Source organism: Capra hircus, chromosome 8 (assembly GCF_001704415.2).
Source record: "Capra hircus breed San Clemente chromosome 8, ASM170441v1, whole genome shotgun sequence".
Taxonomy (NCBI): domain Eukaryota; kingdom Metazoa; phylum Chordata; class Mammalia; order Artiodactyla; family Bovidae; genus Capra; species Capra hircus.
The window spans coordinates 69,286,419-69,310,499 of NC_030815.1; the positions used below are offsets into that span (position 1 = coordinate 69,286,419).

The 24,081-nt window shown below is 38.7% G+C and overlaps 1 protein-coding gene across 1 annotated transcript in view; it reads left to right on the forward strand.

Annotated features, from left to right (window-relative positions):
• The window catches only part of PIWIL2 (piwi like RNA-mediated gene silencing 2), a 63,455-nt gene that overhangs the window by 25,062 nt on the left and 14,312 nt on the right, over nt 1–24,081 (forward strand). The window contains exons 10-19 of the mRNA XM_018052836.1: nt 4,207–4,395; nt 5,010–5,094; nt 5,808–5,897; nt 7,348–7,488; nt 10,421–10,534; nt 11,519–11,707; nt 13,918–14,019; nt 14,594–14,710; nt 15,304–15,392; nt 16,209–16,314. Of these exons, the coding sequence (XP_017908325.1) occupies nt 4,207–4,395; nt 5,010–5,094; nt 5,808–5,897; nt 7,348–7,488; nt 10,421–10,534; nt 11,519–11,707; nt 13,918–14,019; nt 14,594–14,710; nt 15,304–15,392; nt 16,209–16,314 (1,222 nt within the window). The remainder of the gene's footprint in view (nt 1–4,206; nt 4,396–5,009; nt 5,095–5,807; nt 5,898–7,347; nt 7,489–10,420; nt 10,535–11,518; nt 11,708–13,917; nt 14,020–14,593; nt 14,711–15,303; nt 15,393–16,208; nt 16,315–24,081) is intronic.

Below are 24,081 nucleotides of genomic sequence, written 5' to 3' on the forward strand. Positions count from 1 at the left end.
TTTGTGGCTTATCTGTTTATTTTTTTTAATGGAGTCTTGTAAGGATCAAACATTTTTAATTTGACTGTCTGTTATTAGTTTTTTTTCTTTCGTGGATTGTATTTTTGTTTTCAAATCTAATAAATTGTTCCCTAACTCAAAGTCATAAAGATTTTCTATGTTATTTTAGGAGGCATTATTGTTTCACTGTTATGTTTAGGTCTGTGATCCAGTTTGAGTTAACTTTTGTGGACAATATGAGGTAGTGGTCTAAATTCATTTTGTTGCATATAAGTCATAAAACACTGTCCTTTCTTGATTTAACTTGACACCTCTGTCATAAACATGTAAGTTTATTACTACCTTTCTTTCTCATATAATTTAAAGATGTAAACTTCCCGCTGACCACTGCATTAGCTATAATTCATGATTTTATGATATTGGTTTTTTGCTCTCTTTCAGTTTGAGATACTTCCTAATTTCTTTTGTACTGCCGTCTTTGAATTATTTAGAGGTTGCAGTTTAATTTCCAGATATTTGGGTACTTCCTATTCTGTTTTGTTTTCTAGTCTTATTCTGATGTGTTTGGAGAACATACTTTGTATTACTTCAGGTGTTTTAATTTTATTGAGACTTGTTTTATGGCCTAGTATAGAATCTGTCCTGGGAGTTCCTTTTGTAGTTGAAAAGGATATGCATTCTGCTGCTTTGGGGTGGACTGTTTTATGTACTGTTAGTTCAGTTGGTTTACTAATGTTGTTCAAGTCTTCTGTATCTTTCCTAATTTTCTATTTGTGGTATCAAAGATAGGAATATTGAAATCTTTTCAAGTTGTTTAATGCTTTAAACTTTGTCAGTTTTTTCTTCAGGTAGTTGCCTTTGGCTACACATGCATCTATACTTACAATAAATGTGCATATTTATAATCACTGTATCTTACTGATGAATTAACTCTTTTATCATTGTGAAATGTGCCTTTTCATCTCTAGTAATAATATTGCTTTAAAGTCTATTTTGTCTGATGTTAGTGTAGCCAGTCTAGCTTTTTTGTGGTTACTGTTTGGTATGTATTTTCTGTTCTCCTATTTCCAACCTGTTTATGTCTTTGAATTATTAATAAAATGTATATCTTGTAGACAGCATATATATAGATTTTGCTTTTTTACCTAGTCTGACAATCTGCTTTTGGATTGGCCTGTTTAATACATTTATATTATATTGTTGGCTATATATCTGCCATTTGCTATTTGGTTTTTGTCTGTCTCATGTCTTTTTTTTCCCCTCCATTTTTTCTTTATTGCCTTCTTCTGTGTTAAATATTTTTTAGTGTATCATTTAAGTTCCTCTGTCAATTGTGTGTGTCTGTGTTTGTTTGTTCTAAGTATTTCAGTATCTTTCACATATCACAATCTATTTTACATTAATGCATACTTAATTCCAGTAAAATATAGAAATTTTGCTCCAGCATAGTTCCATATTTCTCTCCTCTTTATGAATACATACCCAGAGACACAAACTGGATATATGTTATAAACCCAACAGTACAATGTTTTAGTTATTGCTTTAAACAGTCTTACAATAAATAACCTTACAATTTTTTAAGACATGAAGAAAAAGTATATTCATATAGTCACTTTATATTTACCTACATATATATCGTTGCCAACATTCTTCCTTCCTGTGGCTCCAAGTTGCCATCTGGTGTTGTTTACTTATGCTGAGGGATAAAAGATTTATCTGTTAGTATTTCCTGTAGAGCAGAGTCTTCCAGGAACATGATCTCTTAGTTTTTAATTAGCTGGGAATGATTGTACATTTCATTTTTTTAAAAGTTTTATTGAGATTTAACTGTATACCATACAGTTCACTCATTTAAAGGATAGCATTAATGGCTTTTAGTATATTCATTATGCACCCATCACTACAATCGGTTTTAGAACATTTCCATTACCATCAAAAGAAACCCTTCACCCCTTATCTGTTACCCACCCTCAGTTCAGTTCAGTCGCTCAGTCGTGTCTGACTCTGCGACCCCATGAATTGCAGCACGTCAGGCCTCCCTGTCCATCACCAACTCCCGGAGCTCACTCAGACTCATGTCCAACGAGTCGGTGATGCCATCCAGCCTTCTCATCCTCTGTTGTCCCCTTCTCCTCCTGCCCCCAATCCCTCCCAGCATCAGGGTCTTTTCCAATGAGTCAACTCTTCGCATGAGGTGACCAAAGTATTGGAGTTTCAGCTTTAGCATCAGTCCTTCCAATGAACACTCAGGACTGGTCTCCTTTAGGATGGACTGGTTGGATCTCCTTGCAGTCCAAGGGACTCTCAGGAGTCTTCTCCAACACCACAGTTCAAAAGCATCAGTTCTTTGGTGCTCAGCTTTCTTCACAGTCCAACTCTCACATCCATACATGACCACTGGAAAAACCATAGCCTTGACTAGATGGACCTTTGTTGACAAAGTAATGTCTCTGCTTTTGAATATGCTATCTAGGTTGGTCATAACTTTTCTTCCACGGAGTAAGCATCTTTTAATTTCATGGCTGCAGTCACCATCTGCAGTGATTTTGGAGCCCATAAAAATAAAGTCTGACACTGTTTCCACTGTTTCCCCATCTATTTCCCATGAAGTGATGGGACCGGATGCCATGATCTTCGTTTTCTGAATGTTGAGCTTTAAGCCAACTTTTTCACTCTCCTCTTTCACTTTCATCAAGAGGCTTTTTAGCTCCTCTTCACTTTCTGCCATAAGGGTGGTGTCATCTGCATATCTGAGGTTATTGTTATTTCTCCCAGCATTCTTGATTCCAGCTTGTGCTTCATCCAGCCCAGCGTTTCTCATGATGTACTCTGCATATAAGTTAAATAAGCAGGGTGACAGTATACAGCCTGACATACTCCTTTTCTTATTTGGAACCAGTTTTAAGTATAGAAGAATCTTTGTAAAAGATGTTCAGTCAGTTATTCGTAAGAGTGAAACAATAGAACTACTACTTAAAAAGTAAAAGACCAGTGAATTAATGTACCCTCCACTTAGTGAAATAGTGTTACGTAACCATTAACATAGTTGAAGAGTTTGATTTAAAATATTTTTTAAAAATAGTTGTATTGTTGAATAAGGCTATGTAAATGGGAACTAAAAATTCCTGAAATGAGCTGTGATAAAATCTCTAATCTTATTTCAAAACACAGTGTTATGCTCTAAGTGCTTTACATGAATGAAGTCATAGAGTTCTGTCAGCAACAGTGAGTGAGTTAGGCAGTTTGTTCTGACTCCACTTTGACACAAGGAAACTGAAACACAAGGTTAAGTAACTTGCTCAAAGTCTCATATGCTGGTAAGTGGCAGAGCCAAGATTTGAACTAAGGTTTTGGCTCCACGGTCTGTAGTCAGTGTGAACTCTTTCAAGTTTCTGATGGTTTTTCATCACTTAACTGCAGCAAGTTCAGCAGGATACTAATCACCTAGAGTGGTGATAGTTGTTCAAGGGACTAAAAGGGAAAAGGGAGGGAGGAGTCTGGGTTTATTAGTAAATTGTAGGTGAATGAAACTCAACATGTTTCTCTTTTTGTAGCAGTCTGATGTGGTAATGTATGTTGTGAACCTCTAAGAAGGGGTTATAGTAGAAGAACGGACTCAATTTTTTTATCGTAGAACCTTTTTCACCCCCTCAAGACTTCTCAAGGGACCAGTGTTCCTAAGGAGTATACTCTGGTTGATACTGGGCCCGCAGAAGAGTCCATGCTCTGACCAACAAGGAAATTAGTATCTGGTCCCTGTCTGTCTTCAGCCTCCACTGATCATCTTCATCTTCGATGACCTTTTTTCACCTCTTTGCCTCGCAAGTGTGGTCCTCCAATAGTTGTAATTTCTTCCTTCAGCTAGTGAGGGCAAATATAGTTTTAAGAGTGTTGTGTTGTTCCTGTGTAGACTGCCTCCGAATAATGATGATACAGATTATTTTGATGATTACAGTACCTTATTTTAAGGACTGTAGTGGATTTTATCAATTTTTAGTTGTTTTTATTTTTATCTTCTCACTCTTTTTGGGGGGCATTGTTAAACAGAGATATGAGAGTTCTGTCTCCTAAAAGAGACAGGTGGAGCCTTTTGGAGCTAGGTGTTGGCAGTTGGAACCCTCAAGTACTTACAGGCATCCCCTGTCCCTTTCATGTTGCTCTGTGTATGCTCCATATGATCCAGAGGTCTTTTGTCTCTTTCCCAAGGCACACCATGTACTTGCAGAACAAAGAAAACTTCCAGGACGAGTGCACTAAGCTTCTGGTTGGCAATATTGTTATAACCCGATACAACAATCGTACCTATCGTATTGATGATGTGGATTGGAATAAGACTCCAAAAGATAGCTTCACCATGTCTGATGGGAAGGAGATTACATTCTTGGATTACTACAGGTAGAGGAAGGAGGCTGGGCTTGGGCTTGCAGGTTGGGGCGTGGTCTGTCGTTCTCCAGTAAGAATGACATGTAGCAGGACGCATCAAAAGTAACTGGATTGGTAATGCACCCAGGATTGATGAGTTTGTCTGTGGCGTTTGATCTGAATTTGCTACCCTTACAGTATTATTTCCTTTAGTACTTTTTACAAGTTATTTCATAAATTAATCTCAGAGCTTTAAAATTATGTTTCCTTTTCTGTTTTGGTTTGAAGTCTGATTGGAGAGATTAAATTCAAGTCACTTATCATTTGACTGTCATTTTGCCTTTCTAGTTACCTAAGCCCTTTGGCCTGATGAAGTTTTTTATTTGTATTTTTTTGTTTGTTGGCCTGATTCAGTTTTTAAAGAATTTCTTTCCTGGGCTGTTATCCTGTTTCCTTTCTATTTAGTTACTTTAACTTGAGCCTGCTTTTTCCAGTTATGAATGTACTCTGGTGAGTTTATGATGGATCTTTGACAAGGGTATAATACAAATGGTATACCTCAGTCTTGAGTTAACGCTCAGACTGTGTTGCAGTAAGAGTGGTGATGCTGCTACTGACAACTTTTTCCTGCCTCTGTTCTGCTCTAGCAAAAACTATGGGATCACAGTAAAGGAAGAGGACCAGCCATTGCTGATCCACAGGCCCAGCGAGAGACAGAATAACCAAGGGATGGTGAGTGGTAGAGGTGGTGGCACATGTCAGGCTGATGCTTCCAGCCAAATTCTCTACCCATCAGCCACTCTTCACCTTCTTCATGGCTCTGGGAGCAAGAGGCTATGATTACAGTGTGGTTAGGGAAAGCTGTGCATTGTTTGTCTGTCTCCTATAGCCAGAGGTACTCTTGAAGTCCCCTTAGAGAGGAACTAAACATCCAGAGAATGAGTTAGGTTAAGGAATAAGGAGAATTGACTGCTAAAGAAGATTGAAGCACTGGGTCCATTAGGGAAGCCGGAGACATTTTAACAGGGTTAGGGACCAGGGAAAACTACCTTGAGACCTAACTCCTCCATCTTCAGAGTGGAGACTGAAGATCAAAATAGGTTAAGATGAGACAGAGGCACCAGCTTGATAGGATATATTGTGTGATATCCACCTACTTACTTGGAGGCCCAAGTGAAAAATTGGTTCTAGTTTTTCTAGTTTTCCCTCTGCTTTTGACAGTTTGAATATTTTTCTCTTTACCTAGTGCAACAGCCAATTGTGACCCAAGTGAGAAAAGAATAAACACTGGTCGTGTTTCCTGCCCTCTTCTCTGGGGTCTTACGTTCCTAAGAGTGCCTGTTATACCTCTGTGGGACCAGTTTGGGCCTGCCAGGGTCTTATACCAGTCAGAGGAACGGGATCCTCTTTGACTGCCTTGCTTTCCCTCTGTTCTCTCCTCCAAGTTGCTGAAAAGTGAAATCCTGCTGCTCCCTGAGCTTTCCTTCATGACTGGAATCCCTGAGAAGATGAAGAAGGACTTCAGAGCCATGAAGGTGAGAAGGGCCTGCTTTGAACCCAAGACCATTTTGATAGAGATATGGCTTGCACTGGGCCAGATTTGCATCATCACCTGGGCAGGTTCATTTTTCCTCTCCATAAGCATGATCCGTGTCTCTTCCCACACACTGTGAAAGAGCCAACCAGAGCTTTCTTTGTAATGTTGTTACAATAGTAGAACAATTGGATTATAAGGTAAAAGGATACAAATAGTTCTAGCATCACCCTCCCCAATCTGATGGGGGACTGTAGGCTGGTCATGTGACCATAAATGATGTTCTTTGAGAGCACTGAATTTTTCTAACGTTTCTGTAAGCCTTCAGTTTATTTGAAGGGATAGAGGAGATAATGTAGCAAAAAGTCAGCAAGTTGGAGGAAGAAATTAGAGGATAGAAGTTCATGCTGTGGTGCTCGGGTGTCCTGGAGGTCTCATGTAGGGCACAGTAGCTGGGAGGCAGTGTGCAGCCGCAGGGGTCCAGACCCTCAGGGCTCCACCTCCATACTGTCCGCTTGGGTCTTTGCACCTGCATGCTGCTCTGCTGGTTCTGTCTCAGTCCTTGTCTGTCCTAGTTTTGGACCCCTGGGCTTGTCTCAGATGCCATGAATTGTTTTTAGTAACATCGTAAAGAGCTAAAGTGAATTCCTATAAGAGATTTCTTTCATGTTTACCTTCTGATACTTCCACTTTCAGTATGTAGGTCAAGGCTCTTCCTTACAACTCCCAGTTACCTAATGACTTTATGATCACAGAGCTATCTATATAGCCCCATAGACTCACTGCCCTAATGACTGCCACGCAGGGAGCAACAGCAGCACAGTTCTTAGTTCCAGAAGCTAAAGAAAGAATTCACTTACATGATTCTGAATCTTCATCCCATTAGATGTTCATTCAACAATAAATATTTAGAAAACACCTATTATGGGTCATACCTTGGACCAAACAAGTGTTTTATAGTGACGTTAACTGACTAGTATCATATGACATGAAGTATAAGACTAGATGTGTTTTATGTTTGCCTGCGTGCCTGGCATAGGGCATTTTTCTGCCCCGATGTTAAATAGGTATAGTCAAGTCCTCTTACATGGCTTTGAGAAAGAGAATAAGATTTAGATGTCATGAGAAAGAAACAGTGACAATTTTAAATACTTTTAAGTATGTATGTGTATGTATATGTGTAACTGAATTACTTTGCTCTACAGCAGAAATTAACACAACATTGTAAATCAGCTATACTTCAATTTTAAAAAATTCTTACTGGCTAAAATTTTAACCTTATACTTCATTCACTTTCATGAGCTATTATAAAGTCCTGGGAGACCCTTTGAAATTTCTACAGATTTCAGTGAGAAGAAGGTTTTTCTATGAAAATGTTTTTTACATTGGGGTTTCTTTAATCTCATACTGGAGAAGTAATAGCTTAGTATCTCCATTTTGATTCTATTCAGGATTTGACCCAGCAGATCAACCTGAGCCCCAAACAGCACCATAATGCTTTGGAATGCTTGCTACAGAGAATTTCGAAAAATGAGACAGCTAACAATGAACTGACACGTTGGGGACTCTATCTGCAGAAAGATGTACATAAGGTAAACTGGAAGATATGATGGTAGGAAATAGCATTACAAAGAATTCAGAGCTTTCTGAGACTAGGTGATAACTTGCTATCTTGTCTTTATTTTACAGTTTTTGCTTTATTATTATACTTTTTATTTGGTCCTAGTCATAATTGAATTTCCTTGACTTAATTTGCTATTAGCTCTTACAGGTTTTCTTCTGTATTTTCCAGGATCTGAGTTGTTAGTTTCCAGTCAAGCAAAAGGAATATTGACCCTCAAAATTTACCTCATTTTTAGTTTTCCAGCCCAGATTATTCTTAAAGTTCTGTGTCTTTTTCTCCCCATTCTGCAAGTTTTTCTTTCCCAATGATTAACTTGTGTTTCTTTGAATATATTACTGTTGTTGTTTCCATAGGCATAAAGTGTCAGACTTGTACATTTTAATTTTCACATGGCCTTTTCTGCCTGCAGTTGGCCTGAGTCCACTCCATTGTATTTTATGCAGCGTGAGACATGGTGCAGAGGCAGCATGAGTTGGTGAAGTTGGCTTTGAACCTCAGTTCTGCCACTTGCCTTGTTGGTTACTTGAAACAAATTGCTTAGCATCTCATAGTTTCTTTATCTGTTGAATAAAGATGATATTGAGTTAACAGAATTACATGGTAAAATTGTTAGCATAATATTTGACACATATCATGTGTTCAGTAAATACTAGCTTTTATTGCTTTTTTACTTTTCTCTCTAGGTTATACCTAAAATACTAATAATTGATTCTATCTTATCTTTTGTTCTCTTTCACTCTGAATTGACTCCTTGTTAAATTTTTTTTTAATATTTATTTTATTTTTTGGCTGTGGTGGATCTTTGTTGCTGCGTGCAGACTTTCTCTAGTTGCAGCAAGCGGGGGCTACTCTTCATTGTGGTGCACAGGCTTCTCATTACAGTGGCTTCTCTTGTTGCAGAACATGGGCTCTAGAGCATACAGGCTTCAGTACTTGCAGCACATGGGCTCAGTAGTTGTGGTGCACAGGCTTAGATAGCCCCAGGCATGTGGGATCTTCTGAGACCAGGAATCAAACCAGTGTCCCTTGCATTGCCTGGCAGATTCTTAACCATTGGACCACCAAGGAAGTCCCGAAATTGTTTTTCTTTTTTTTTCTTAACAAAAGTAGTGGAAAGTCAATAAGGAAAATGTGGATATCATAGAAAATGTAAAGAAGGAAATAAAAACATCAGTAGTTTCATCGCCCAAAGATAATATCTTAGTGATTTATTTTAGGCACATAAAAAAAAGATGTATTATTTTCAGTATATTTTGTTTCCATAAACTTTTTTTCCTGTGAGAGTGAATCTTTTCTTATAAAATTGTGCTTACACTATATATGGTTTTGCGTCTTCTTTGTCATGTATTATTGTATCTTGAACATGTGTTCATGTTATTAAATATTATTTGAAGATATAGAAAACTTAAGCCAAAGAAGAAAAGTGTTCATCTATAGTCATGCTATATCAGAATACCTGTAACCACTGTTAACATTTTGGTATATAACCTTTCATTTTTTTGATCTGTGTATATGTGCATGCACATACTCCCATGCAGTATGTATTTAAATGGTTTCCTCTTTTTTAATTCAGTTTATTTGTAATGTTTTTTCATTTCATTTAATATTTTTCTGAATATTTTAATGAATAACAGATAATTCATTTTACTAATAATTTCTTAGTTTTTTACAGTCAAGTTGAATTTAGCATTTTCCTATGAGAATGAATCTGAACATCCTTATAATTACATCTTTGCACATGATGTTTATTTTCATAGATTTATGGAAGTGAAATTGCTAGGTCAGTGGACATATATATTTATGTTTCCAGTACTTTTTGATATTTTGCCCTCCAGAAAGTTTCAGCAGTTTATTGCTTCATAGGCAAAGAGGAGTCTGATTCCTTTGTTGTTCAGTCACTAAGTTGTATCTGACTCTTTTGTGACTGTAGCCCTCCAGTCTCCTCTGTCCATGGTATTTCCCAGGCAAGAATACTGGAGTGGGTTGCCATTTCTTTTTCCAGGGGATCCTCTTGACTCATTCTTCAATTCAGTTTTTATAACGTATACATTGCTGTTTATTTTTTGCAAAAACAGGATTACGTTAAGTGCACTTAGAAAGTGATTGTAATGGTCACAAAATATCCATCGTATGGATATATCATCAATTTAGTTATTTTCTTACTTTCGGATATTTAGATCTGATTTATTTATTATTCTTCATTTTAATTTGGTCTTTCATTATATGAATATTTTTTCCTGTTTTTCTTTTGTATAAAGTATGATAGTACTTTATGTTCAGTCTTATTATGGCATTTTCTCTTTAATTTTCTACTTAAATTTTTCTAAATATTATTTTCCTGTTCACCTTGAATTTATAGGCATTTTACCTTCATTCTCTGGTTCTAAAGACACAGTGTTTTCTTATCCCTTTCTTGGGGACCATGTTAGGAGCTTCAGTAATTAAAGGGCTGCTGCTGCTGCTGCTGCTAAGTCGCTTCAGTCGTGTTCGACTCTGTGCCACCCCATAGATGGCAGCCCACCAGGCTCCCCCGTCCCTGGGATTCTCCAGGCAAGAACACTGGAGTGGGTTGCCATTTCCTTCTCCAATGCATGAAAGTGAAAAGTCGAAGTGAAGTCGCTCAGTCGTGTCCGACTCTTAGCGACCCCATGGACTGTAGCCCACCAGGCTCCTCCATCCATGGGATTTTCCAGGCAAGAGTACTCAGTGCCTATCAAAACTGTGTGTGTTCAGAATTTTATTGACATGGATTCTTAACTGCTAACAGTTGCATTTTTCTACCATTTTCAGAAGTTATGACAAGAACAGGTGTATATAGTAGAGTAGACCAGGCCTCTGAACATTTTTCTAACTAATGTTTGCAGATGGTTCATGTCATAGGTGCTTTATTTTCTGTTTAGATTGAAGGACGTGTTCTGCCAATGGAAAGAATTAACTTAAGAAATATATCATTTATCACATCTCCGGAACTAAACTGGATTAAGGAAGTAACCAGAGACCTTTCCATCTTGACTGTAAGTGATTTGTGAGGTGGTAAAGAGAAGGCCAGTATTCCTAGAAGTGTGAGGAAGCAGAAATTATTTAGTGTCCTCTTTTTGAGAGGAGGTACCAACTGAATTCCCATGAAATTACTTACTAAACTAAGGTCCTTCAAACAAGAGCTAATTGATGAGTTGTTAGAGGTAAGCCCTTTGCTTGACCATAGATTCAGGACAAAGAAATAAATTGCTGTGGTAATTCATACAGTGCCAGCCCATTGCCAACTGCTCTTTGTTCTTCCTTCTTCCTTTCTCTTTCCCTCCTCTTTTCCCCTACAGTTTCCATGAAAGAAGTAAAATTAAAAGTTTCCCACCAAGGCAACTAAAGAAAAAAATGGTATTATAATTATTTTAAAATATTTTTTGCTAACCTTGTTGCTATGGCCATGCGTAAAGTATACACATTTTGTTTCTAAAATGTTTTTTGGAAATATATTTTAAAAAGGTACACTTATGTATATAGTTTTGATTAATTTTCACAAATTGAGTAGTCAAAACTGAGGGTTAAGAAGCAGAACTTTACCAGTGCCCCAGAAGCTCCCCTCCATGATCCTAATTATTACTACCTGTCACCCTTACGTAGTCCCAAAAGGGCCACTGTTCTGACCTCTGACATCATTGAACTTTTTAAAACTGTGTTTGTATGTAACATACATGGAACCATACCGTATATATTCTTTCACGTCTGTCTTCCTTTCTTCAACCTTGCTTGATGAGTTTCTCCATATCATTAAGTATAGTTATAGAGCTTCCATTCTCATTGCTGCCTAGTAGTCCATTGTGAGCCTGCCACGGTGTACTTGTCACACACGTCTACTTTAGTAATTGGCATTAGATAAGACAGGACTGAAGCAGAGAGTGAAAAGCAGTTTGTTCTTTGGAGTAACATCTCCTGAAATGATGTTGGAGTGTTGGAGATCTCATGGGAAGTACTAAAAAATAGTTTATGGTTGTTCCTAGGTCCCCATGCATTTCTGGGCACTGTTTTACCCAAAGAGAGCAATGGATCAAGCCCGAGAGCTGGTGAACATGTTGGAGAAGATAGCCGGCCCCATTGGCATGCGTATGAGCCCACCGGCCTGGGTGGAACTGAAGGATGATCGCATAGAGACCTATATCAGAACCATTCAATCCATGCTGGGCGTTGAGGTATAAACTAACTTGAGTATATTTTCTGGATGCCCATTTTGAAATACTTGAATTCTTGATTTTCTGTTGCCTTGGTTGCTGGTCTGCTGTTGATGGTGTCCAGGAACCTGGGTCTTACTCATATGCACATGAAACAATTAACAGAGTAGTCTACATGCCCTTTGGCTGCGTTTGCTTCTCTCCTGTATTGGCGCTCTCACTCACTCTAGTGTTCTGTTCCTCATGTAATCGGCCAAGAGAATAGCTGACTTAACTTCAGTTTGTTATCATTATAGAACATGTGCTCAGAAAGCAGTTTCCTGGGCCAGGTGCTGTCTTGCACAATTCAGTACTGAGCTGTCACAGTCTGGTCTGGCTTAAGATTCAAATTGTTCCAGTAGTGAACTTGGCAGGGGGCCCATCAGCTTGTTCCTGATAGCCGAACAGTACCACTAGAGCTGAGCAGGTCATAGTATTCACAGCTTAGTAGTTCAGGCCTTCAGTTCTTATCTGTACATAAAACAGAGGAAAAAGACTAAGGAGGGAGCAAAAGCAGGCAAAAAATTTTGGAGATAACTGGTCCTTGGATTGAAGAGTCAGTTCATGTGAGATCAGTACCAGAATTAGGTTATGTTCACATCATGACTTTCTCTTGATCCACCACTCTGGGTGTATCATCTGTAGCGGCACACTCATGTTCTCCCTTTCTTTGTATTTTCTTGCTGACTTTCCATGTCTTATTCTGCAGTGGCCTCCCCTGGGCCTGATAAATTCTGCCTTGCTTTCAAAAGAAAAGTCCAGCTTAGTACCTCAACTCCCTCATCTCATGACTTGGCATGTTCCTTTTATGAGAGTGCACTGCCAACAATCTTCATGGATATTGACATGGATATGAGTTACATTCCTAATGTAACTTGGTCTTTCTTGGTCGTATTGGTCTTATTATCTGTCATCTTTAGGGCATTCTGTTTCATTATTCTCTTTATTTCAGGGTCATAAACTCAGATGTCTGCCGGAGTAAAGTGAGCCAGGAGGGGACTCTAGTGAATAAAGAGAGTAAACCCCATGACTGCAGATAACAGCCCAGCATTGTCAAATTGATTTTTAATTTGTTTTTCAACAGAAGCCAAAAATCTAGATTTGCACGTGTATATCTACCTATGTTTAAATGTTAATGTAGAAAAGACTTGTGACTCATTATAGAGACTGAAAAACCACATCCGTTTCTTAGATCCAGCCCACAGGCTCACAGTGTACAGCCCTAGTTCTCTGTGACTTTGGAAGTTCTTTGATATGATTGCTGGAATGTGTGTCCTCTGAAAGATCTTAATTTAAAACTAATCTGGTTTGGAATAGTATACTATTTATTGATTTCTGTTCTGGCATAAAAGGTTGGCAAATTTATTTTACTTCTGTGCTGCTTTCCTTTATTCAGATTTTGAAAGAGCCTCTTTTTTTTCTCTCTCTTACTTTAACTTTTTTCAATTTTTTTAATCACACTGCACGACATGTGGTACCTTAGTCCCCCAGCCAGGGATCAAATCCAAGCCCCCTGCAGTGAAAGCATGGAGTCTTAACCACTGGACCACCAGGGAAGTCAGATCCTTTGTTTTTAGTATCAGATCTCTTAAGTAGTGAGAGGTAGAAGATACTGATATAAGATAAGCTCCTGGCAATATTTTTCTCTATCCTAATCAAAGAGTTAGGAAGATCTTCTTATGGATTTGGCAGTGACTTCATTTCCTCTGCATTTGGCTCTGAATCCTTTCTTCTGGTATTATGTTCCCTATTTCCTAGTTAAAGTTCTGTGGCATGAATGTCATAAGGCACTTAGTTTACTGAAGAGAGTGGCAAAAAAAAAAAAAAAAATTGTCGGGAATTAAAAGCATCAACTAATAAGAAACCCTTTCATATTTTTAAGTCTGGTCTTTTGCAGGCATCTTAAGTCTCCTAATGAATGTTAGGTAATCAGGACCAGCTCTAGATAATTTAATGTAGCATGTTACATAGCTAAGCAAAGAAGCCTGGAACCCAACAAATGAGAACCCAAAGGTCCATTCACCTTCAAGGACCTTTGTCTGTGTTGGAATGTCCACCATCTTTGTTTCAGCCCCCGCTATACACTAAAGGTCCTCTGGCTTTCCAGACTCTTGAATTGTCCCTGACTAGAACCCTGTCAGGGTCCCCTCAGAGTTCCAAAGCCTGACTTATACATACTTTATCTCCTCAAGGGGAAGATACAGATGGTTGTTTGCATCATCATGGGTACACGTGACGATCTCTATGGGGCCATTAAAAAGCTGTGCTGTGTGCAGACTCCTGTACCCTCACAGGTGAGTGGGAGCTGGGCAGAAGGCACAGATGGAAACTCTAGCATCCCTTGAGGCTTGGAAAAGAGCGATAAATGTGTTCAAAAAGACTGAAGTCACTATTAGAAGCCAGCGTGTGTAGACCCAGCTGGTGAAACTTCCCCTATTAGAGTAACCTGGCGAATAGCAGATTCTCTTTGTAAATACTGCTTTTGTGTTCCCACATGAGCACTTGTGCTCGTTCACAGCCAAGTCATCAGGTTGTTTCACATGACTGGGTTCTGAGAGTATAGGCGTCCCTTTGAAAGGGGAAAGCTGGCTTTTCCTATGGAGATTAATTTTTTTTTACTCTGCATGAGATATTTTTGAAAGTTTTTATTGGCTGGTTTTTTGGTTTTCATTTGCATTTTGTGTGCACATGTGTGTACACGCATGCCTGACTAGAGACCCAGTTAGAGTTAGAACTGTTAGTGCAAAGTAAATTATCTGCCAGCTGGAGTTTCTTGAGCAAATGTAGTGTTTGCTTTTGAGTAGTTTACATTGTCTGAAAAGTTGCTAGTGTCCTCTTTCCCCGTACCTTTTGGTCCCTCTGTTACAGGTCATCAATGTCCGAACCATTGGTCAGCCCACCAGGCTTCGAAGTGTAGCCCAGAAAATTTTACTTCAGATTAACTGTAAATTGGGTGGTGAGCTCTGGGGAGTGGATATTCCTCTGGTGAGTGGTGCTGAGATATGTCTTCATTCAGTTCATCTCTCCAAACAGCCCTGCCTGGCTATTTTCCTAATTTTCCTCCCAAAGTTTTCCATATTCTCATTGCCTAGTAATCAGAGTGGTTCATTGCTTGTTTTTTACATAGGCCAAAAGCTTAGACTGGTTTTCACATTTTTAAATGGTTGAGAAAAATAAACATAAGACTAATACCTCCAGACACATGAAAACGATATGAAATGCATTTTTCACTGTCCTTAAATGCAGTTTTATTGGAACATAGCCTTACTCCTTTATGTACTACAACCTGTGGCTGCTTGTGTGTTGCAGTGGCAGAATTACATAGTTCCCCAGAGACCGTGAGGCTCACAAAGCCTACGGTCTTTACTGATGAGCTCTTTTCAGCAAGTCTGCCAATCCCTGATCTTGACAATCTCTGACTTTGTTCACAATGTTTAAAAATGTCAGTTTGGTTGCACCCTTTCTCCCCCTGTCCCCTGAACTTACTTTCATATGTTGCTTTGGGGTTCAGACAACAATTCAATGTGGGATAACAGTTTACTTGGATGTTTGGGTTTGTTTTTTGCTTTCTGACCCAGAAACAGTTAATGGTGATTGGAATGGATGTTTACCATGACCCCAGCAGAGGCATGCGCTCCGTGGTTGGCTTCGTCGCAAGCATCAATCTGTGAGTGCCACTCCTGGCTCTGTTGTGTTTGGTTATTTTAACACCTAGTCTTACTATAAAGCCATAAAATTTTTTTGAGTATTCAATATTGTAGTAAAAGTATACTAAAATCCTTCCTTCTCTTCCTATAATATTAATTTGTGCAATTCCTTGTCACACGTGTAAGTTTCTTCCCTGGCTGCAGTGTAATCCCTTTCAGAATGGAGCCTGTGTCTTGATGGGAGTGGATTTTTTTTCCCCCCCAGAAATGAGGGATTTTGTTTGTTTTTTCTGATTATAAAAATGAAGCTTGCTTCTGTAAAAATCTCTGGAAATTGAGAAAGTGAAAAGTCCTCATGGCTTATCTTTTATTAACCACCACCAAAGATTTGGCACATATATACTTTTAGGTTCTCTTTTATGTACATATTAACACTTCTAGGTAGCTGGTGGACACACAAGTGGCATATTACTATATATTCTGTTCCTCATTTTTTGTGTATTTAAACTATTGTTTCTTTTTAATTGCTGCATGGAATTTATTATATGCTACAGCACTATTTATTTAATCCTCTATAGGTGGATATCTGGGTTCTTTTTTTCAATTAAAAGCAGTTTGGTAGCAAATATCCACAATTATTTATATTGTGTAGCTGGTTTACATGTATCTTTTCCCTGCATCAGGTTGTGATTTTACATGTAACATAAATGCATTTGCTGGATACTTGTGTGACTGATACATGGAGAAGCCTGTGTGTGGTGACATTCAGATGTAGTCCTTCCTCTGTGAATGTGTGTTTATCTTTTCTCTTTCTTCTCTCTCCACCTGTGCCCCAGCACCCTCACAAAATGGTATTCACGAGTGGTGTTCCAGATGCCTCATCAGGAGATTGTGGATAGCCTGAAGCTATGCCTGGTGGGCTCCTTAAAAAAGTTTTATGAGGTGAGGAGAACAGCAGTTTTAAAGAATCAGGGTTTTTAAGGACTGCCTTCCTGATCATTTTAAGAAGTCTGATTTAGTGGGGCTTCCCCGGTGGCTCAGCAAGTAAATAATCCTCCTGCAGTGCAGGAGACACAGGATATGCAGGTTCAAAGCGAATTTGATCTCTGGATGGAGAAGATCCCATGGAGGAGGGCATACAACCCACTCCAGTATTCTTGCCTGGAGAATCCCATGGACAGAGGAGCCTGGTGGGCTACAGTCCATAGAGTCACAAAGAGTTGGATACAACTAAAGCGACTGAACACAGAGGTACTTTTTTAGAGAGAGGGATCCCAGATTGAAGGTGAGTTTCCTAAACAGACCACCAACAGGCAGCTCAGAAAGACTGCGTGCTTCTACTTGTTGAGCAGCTTGAAGAGCTCAGTGCTTTGATTTGGTTTGGTAAGTAATGATTATTTCCTGGCTTATCGGCCTGTTGCCTATAAATATAATCTTTAGGCCCTTATCAGAAAAGTCAGGGTAAATTTCAATGATTAAAGCAGCTTATTAATTTTCTCAGCTTTTTATGGCTGTTATTAGGCACTGGCTCTTTTCATTTAGGTTCAAGATCAGTGAAAATCACCCCTAGAACTCCAAAGAATGCTGAGAGTGGAGAATTGCTGTCATTAAGGTGATACTGGGTCTGGGACAATGAGCAAGCGAGGTACTGGGTTTTGCCTTGGCCCGTACATCAAAGGAAGCACTGATAAGTAGCTTTCATTTCTTAGGGGTCAGAGTTAGTCCTTTGCATAAAGATTAAACAGCAAGAAATCTAATAATTTCTCATGATTAAGGTCAGTCTCAAGAACTCTACCTTGTTTCATTTTAGAGTAACATTTCCTACAGTGTCCTTCAAATAGTTTGATACTGTTTCATTATTAGACATCGTGTAAACCAGAAGTTCAGTTTCTGTCTCTGAAGTATTCCCTAGGATATGCCACTTTGTTACCAGGCTCTCCTGCACCTACCTTCTTACTGCTGTTGTTTTCCTGCAAAGTTCATAGCTTGAAGATTGCTTCTGTGAAGCCTTTCTCATATTACCCCCTCTGCTCTGTCCCTTGAAAGAAAGTGAAAGCGATTTAGTTGTATCCAACTCTTTTTGACCCCATGGACTGTACAGTCCATGGAATTCTCCAGGCCAGAATACTGGGATGGGTAGCCTTTCCCTTCTCCAGGGGATCTTCCTAACCCAAGGATAGATCCCAGATCTTCTGCATTGCAGATGAATTCTTTACCAGCTGAGCCATACTTTGCTGCTGCTGCTGCTGCTAAGTTGTTTCAGTCGTATCTGACTCTGCGACCCCATAGGCGGCAGCCCACCAGGCTCCCCCTGTCCCTGGGATTCTCCAGGCAAGAACTAGACTTATTTTTTATGGTCCTTTCTCAAGGCCTTCTGTTTACATTCTGCATGGTGATCATCACATCCTGCTTTTTGTTAGTTGTTTGTATCTTTATTTATCTCTCCCTCTAGGTTGTAAATTACTTGAGCCCTGTTCAGTTATTGATGGCTGTGTAATAAAATACCCTAAAACTTAGTGACATCCAGTGAGCATTTATGATGTTCACTGTCAGGAAGTTGGACAGTGGGCTTCCATTCCTCTCCATTTGGACATCTTCATGTAGTCTTTTCACATGAGCTAGTTTAGGCTTCCTGAAGCAAGGTGGCTGGGCTCAGTGCTTGAGCATTCTAAGAGACTGGAAGAGCCAGGTGGAAAATGTGTTGCCTTGTATACCTTAGCCTTAAAATCCATGTAGTATCACTTCTACTGCATTTCTATGAGCCAAGTAGTAACATTGTGAATTTGCCTAACTTTTGGAGGGGTCGGTTTGGGTTAGGGGTAGACTTAAAGAAAAGACTAATATGCTCTAAAAAGTCTTACTTATATTCTAAAACTTCTATACTAATTACTATTCCCTTCTTCATTTATTGGGCTTCCCTGGTGGCTCAGATGGTGAAGAATCTGCCTGTAATGTAGGAGACCTGCATTTGATCCCTGAGTCATGAGATCCCCTGAGGAAGGGAATGGCAACCCACTCCGAATTCTGTTTGTACCTTAAAATAAACTCGTACAAAACTCTTTAGCATGGGAGTTAGCTTATGGTTTGCTAATCCTGTTCTTCCTCCGAGCAGTTATTTTTCCATCAGTATTATACATCCTGAGAAGGCTTTAACCCAACTTCCCAGTATATTTGCTTATAAGTTCAGTTCAGTTCAGTCTCTCAGTCGTGTCTGACTCTTTGCGACCCCATGGACTGCAGCACGCCAGGCCTCCCTGTCCATTGCCAGCTCCCGGAGTTTATTCAAACTCTTGTCCGTTGAGATGGTGATGCCATCCAGCCATCTCATCCTCTGTCATCCCCTTCTCCTCCTGCCCCCAATCCCTCCCAGCATCAGAATCTTTTCCAATGAGTCAACTCTTTGCATGAGGTGGCCAAAGTATTGGAGTTTCAGCCTCAGCATCAGTCCTTCCAATGAACACCCAGGACTGGTCTCCTTTAGGATGGACTGGTTGGATCTCCTTGCAGTCCAAGGGACTCTCAAGAGTCTTCTCCAGCACCACAGTTCCAAAGCATCAATTCTTTGGTGCTCAGCTTCCTTCACAGTCCACCTCTCACATCCATACATGACCACTGGAAAAACCATAGCCTTGCTAGACGGACCTTTGTTGGCAAAGTAATATCTGTGCTTTTTAATATGCTATCTAGGTTGGTTATAACTTTTCTTCCAAGGAGTAAGCATCTTTTAACTTCATGGCTTATATAAAATAGTTTAGCTTAGTGATCAGCTAATGACAGGATAAGAATTTCTTCAAATGCTTTGAATGTTCTGCATCCTCCAGCGTTTGCTGGATTATTTTTACAGTTACTGTGGTAGTGAAACTGCAGGTTTTACAGCTATTGCAAAGAAAAAGGGATATGAACAGAACAAGTTAAAACACCACAAAGCTCAAGATCCAGACAGTTTTATTGAATAAATGCTGTTCAGATTCTTTCAAGCTCTAGTTAGTTTTCACAGCCCTAAAAAGGTTGGTTTTGACCCTTTGTGCAGTATGCTTGTTGCCTTTATGGTTGAACGGTTTTTCAGAGGTCCTTACTTTCTCGTTCAAGAAGCATTTCTTGAGGAATGCTCTTGACAGTCTGCTTTTGTCAAGTGCAAGTATTTTTCTAGGTGGACAGTCATTAGACTTTAGAAGTCCCTAAAACTAGATTGCACTAGAAAACCTCCATCATTTGGTTTTAGGACCCCAAAGGGCTACTTTCTAGGAATAAGAGTAATTGAAAGCAAACTACAGCTCACCTTTGCATTATTTAAAATTTTTGAATCAGATATGATGATCTGGTGTGTTAGTGTTTCCAAGTTTCTCATAGAGCAAATATTCCAGGTACCTAGAAGAAACAGATATGAATCTTCTCTGTGTGAAAAACATTGTTCCAGGCCCCATATTACTTGTATTACTTGCTTAACAATAATGTAAATACAAGCATACCTCAGAGATATTGTGGGTTCAGTCCCAGACTACAACAGTAAAGCTAGTACTGCAGTGAAATGAGTCACAAGTTCTTAGTTTCCCAGTGCATATAAAAGTTAGGTTTACACTATAATATAATCTTACTAAGTGTTCAGTAAACAAATATGCATATCTTAATTTAAAAATGTGTTGAAAAAATGGCACTGATAGACTTGCTCAATACAAAGTGACACAGACCTTTGATTTGTAAAACATGCAGTATCTGCAAAATGCAGTGAAGTAGAGCACAATAAAATGAGGTATTCTGTGTTTATGCTATGTCTATGTCTGTGCTATGTTAACATTCAGTTTTTTAAAAGGACTATTACGCACTCATGTATATACATGTGTTTGATATAGTTATATACATACACATATATACATAAATATGCATTCAAAATACATATATATACATACATATGTGTATATATATCATATTTATCATATATATTTGAGTTTAATTGAAAAGAAAGATTAAGTAGGTGAAAATACAAATAGACTGAAACAGAGAAATGATGAGAGCTGCATTTGGGTTCTTTCTCTTTAGGGACATAAGCTAATTCTGGAAGAGGCAGCTGAAACACTGAAAAGCTATGAAGCACTTTTGAAGTCTTTAGAAATCAAAAGCTAGAGGCCTGGGCCCCCACATCAGTGTCATCTGGAGTCTGCTCCCCATTACTTGTGAATCTGAAGGGCTGCAGACTCTAAATAAAGAAGAACTGTAGGTAGACCAACTCTGAATTAATTTCAGTTCTTGAATATGGATTCAGGTAAACTCTGCTAGTTTTACTGCCCGTTTGCCAAAAGCAAATAAAAATCCTCTGAAGGAAGATAGTAGTATCCTGGGCATCACATTTTTTCTGCAGTATCTAGCAATCAGTAAATAATAACCAAAGATACAAGAGAAAATGAAGGAACTGAAAAACCAAGAAGATAACAGATAATTGATCCAGATACACAGAGGATTCAGCCAGATGAGTAATCAGATAGGTTTTAAAATAACTATACTTAATAAATTCAGAGAAATGGAAGATAACATTAAGAATTTTAGCAAAGAATTCTTGGGGAGTCCTGTGGAGAAAAACTGAAATTTATAGAACTAAAAATGATGCTTACCAAAATTAAACAGTCAATGAATTGGTGCATTAGGTTGCTAGGGCTGCCATAACAATATTCCATGGATTGAGTGGCTTAAACAATAAAAGTTTATTTCCTCACAGCTCTTACGTAGGGTAGGAAGTCTAAGATCAAGGTGCTATTTTAGAGCGCTGGATTCTCCTGAGGCCTCTCTCCTTGTCCTAAAGATGGTTGTCTTCTCTCTGGGTCACATAATATTTACCTCATGTATGTCTGTACCAGTCCCTTCTTCTTAGACACCAGTCATATTTGACGAGAGCCCACCCCTGTGACCTCATTTAAACTGAATAACCTTTAAATAGATATCCCAAGTACAGTTACATTCTGGGTATGGTGGATTAGGTCTTTAACACACAAATTTTGGAGAAATATATCTTTGTGCATAACAATGGGTAACCTTAGTTTAGGCTTAATTGAGGAAATAAAGAGACCATTAAAATATAGGTAAAAAAAATAAATTTCACTGAGATACAGAGGGTTAGAAAATATAACAAGGGAACAGACATGGGAGTTACGGAGTTAAAATATAATACACACATAAGTGGCCCAAAAGGAGGTAAGGGAGAATAGAGGGCAGAAAAGACAATGGTAAAGAACATTCTAAAAGTGATAGAAAACACATCAAGTCATAGAGACAAGAAATCCGTCAAATCCAAAGCAGGATATAAAAAGTACACTTAGGCACATTATTGGAGAAGGCGATGGCACCCCACTCCAGTACTCTTGCCTGGAAAGTCCCATGGACGGAGGAGCCTGGTGGGCTGCAGTCCATGGGGTCGCAAAGAGTCGGACATGATGGAGCGACTTCCTTTTCACTTTTCACTTTCATGAATTGGAGAAGGAAATGGCAACCCACTCCAGTGTTCTTGCCTGGAGAATCCCAGGGATGGGGGAGCCTGGTGGGCTGCTGTCTGTGGGGTCACACAGAGTCAGACATGACTGAAGTGACTTAGCAGCAACAGCAGCAGGCACATAAACTGTTGAAAGTAAAGACAAATATATATATATACACCTGTTAAGACATATTATATATATATACACCTGTTAAGGAAAACAAGAGCACTTATCTTCAAGGAGCAACAAATTGACAAATAGTGAACTAGTCAAACAGTTTGAACCACAAGATAAAGAGTAGCTACAAAATGCTGAAGGAAAATAACTACCAACATAGAATCTGATATCCACTAAAAGTAACTTTTAGTAAGGTGAAAAAAAGACTATTATTGGCAGATTTCCACTGAAGGCATATACTAAAGAGCATTTTTCACCTAGAAGGAAAATTACCCCAGAAAGAAATGTAGAAATGGTTAAAGGAATAAAAATAGGAGTAAAAGTGCCAAACATGGGCATAAATTTAAATGAATGCCCACCATGTAAAGTAATTAATATTTTTAATGGATATATATTCATTTGTGTGTATAAATTTCAAGTTAATGACAATAACATTATATCTTGGAGATATAATATATCTAGGAGAAGTAAATGAAATTCCAGTGCCTTGAGTTTCTTTAATTATTGAGGAAAAGGTGAAAGTACTAATATATATTATATTTTGATACACTGAAGAGTTGTAATTTCTAGGGTAGCCACTAAAAGAATAAAAGAAGAGCATGTAACAATTGAGACAAGAGAAGAGAAAATAAAATAATAAATTTTTTGAGGAAAAAATATAGATTAGGTGAAACAGCAAGTGATACCTGGACCTTGAATATGTCATGCTAAGTGAAAAAAGCCAGTCATAAAGGACCACACATTCACATATTACATGAATCCATTCATCAGAAATGTTTAGAACAGTGACATTTTTAGGAACAGAAAGTAGATTAATGGTTGCTTAGGGCTAAGTTAGGGAGAGAATAAGAGATGTAGAGTGGTGGTAGTTCAAGCGTCTGGGGCTTCTTGTTGAGGTGATGAAAATGTTATAAAATTGATTGTGGTGATAGTTGTATATATCTGTGAATACACTAAAAACCACTTAATTTTACACTTTACATCGCTGAATTACATGGTATATGGATTCTCTGAATAAAGGTATTTTTAAGAAAATTAACCTTATAGAAATTCTGGCATTCTAAAATGTAATAAATGAAAATTTCACTATGGGGGCTTAACATCAGATTTGATTAGGCAGAAAGAAATAGCTAGAAAATTGAAGATGGATCAGTTGATATTATGAAGTGTGAAGAAAAGAAAGAAAAAAATAAGGAATTCTAACAGAGGCTCAGAGATCTGTGGGACAACATCAGCCATAGCAATATGAACATAATGTGATTCCCAGAAGGGGAGTAATGAGAAAGGATAGGGAAGAAAGAACACTGGAGGAAATAATAGCCCCAAATTCCCCAAATAGTGAAAAAAATCATTCATCCAAGAGCCCCAATGAACAGTAAATAGGAAAAACTCAAAGATACCCACACTGAGACACAACCTAGTAAAACTGCTAAAAGACAAAGAGGGCATCTTGAAAGCACCAAGTGAAAGCCACTCGTTACGTTCAAGGCATCTTCAGTTCGATTAAGAGCTGACTTCTCATCAGCAATCATGGAGGCCTGAAGGCAGTCAGATGACATATTGCAAATGCTGGAAGAAAAAGAAGGTTGAATAGGAATTGTATATCCAGAAAAGCTCCTGTTCAGAAATGAAGGCGAAACCTTGACATTGTGTTCAGTGAAAGAAGCTAGACATAAAAAGTCATGTATTTATATTATTCCGTTTCTATGAATGGGCTTCCCAGGTGGCACTAGTGGTAAAGAACCTGCCTGCCAATGCAGGAGACATAAGAGATGAAAGTTCCATCTCTGGGTTGGGAAGATCTCCTTGGGGGGGGGGGGGGCATGGCAATCCACTCCCGTATTCTTACCTGAAGAGTCCCATGGACACAGGAGCCTGGTGGGCTACCACATAGTCAGACACTACTGAAGTGGCTTAGCATGCATATCTGAAGTATCTGGAATAGGCATATTTGTAGAGACAAAATGCTGGTTTCCAGAGAATGAGCATGGAATAGGTATTAACTGCTGATGGGTACAAGGTTCTTTTCAGGGTGATGAAAATATTATTGAAATAGGTAGTGTTGATAGGT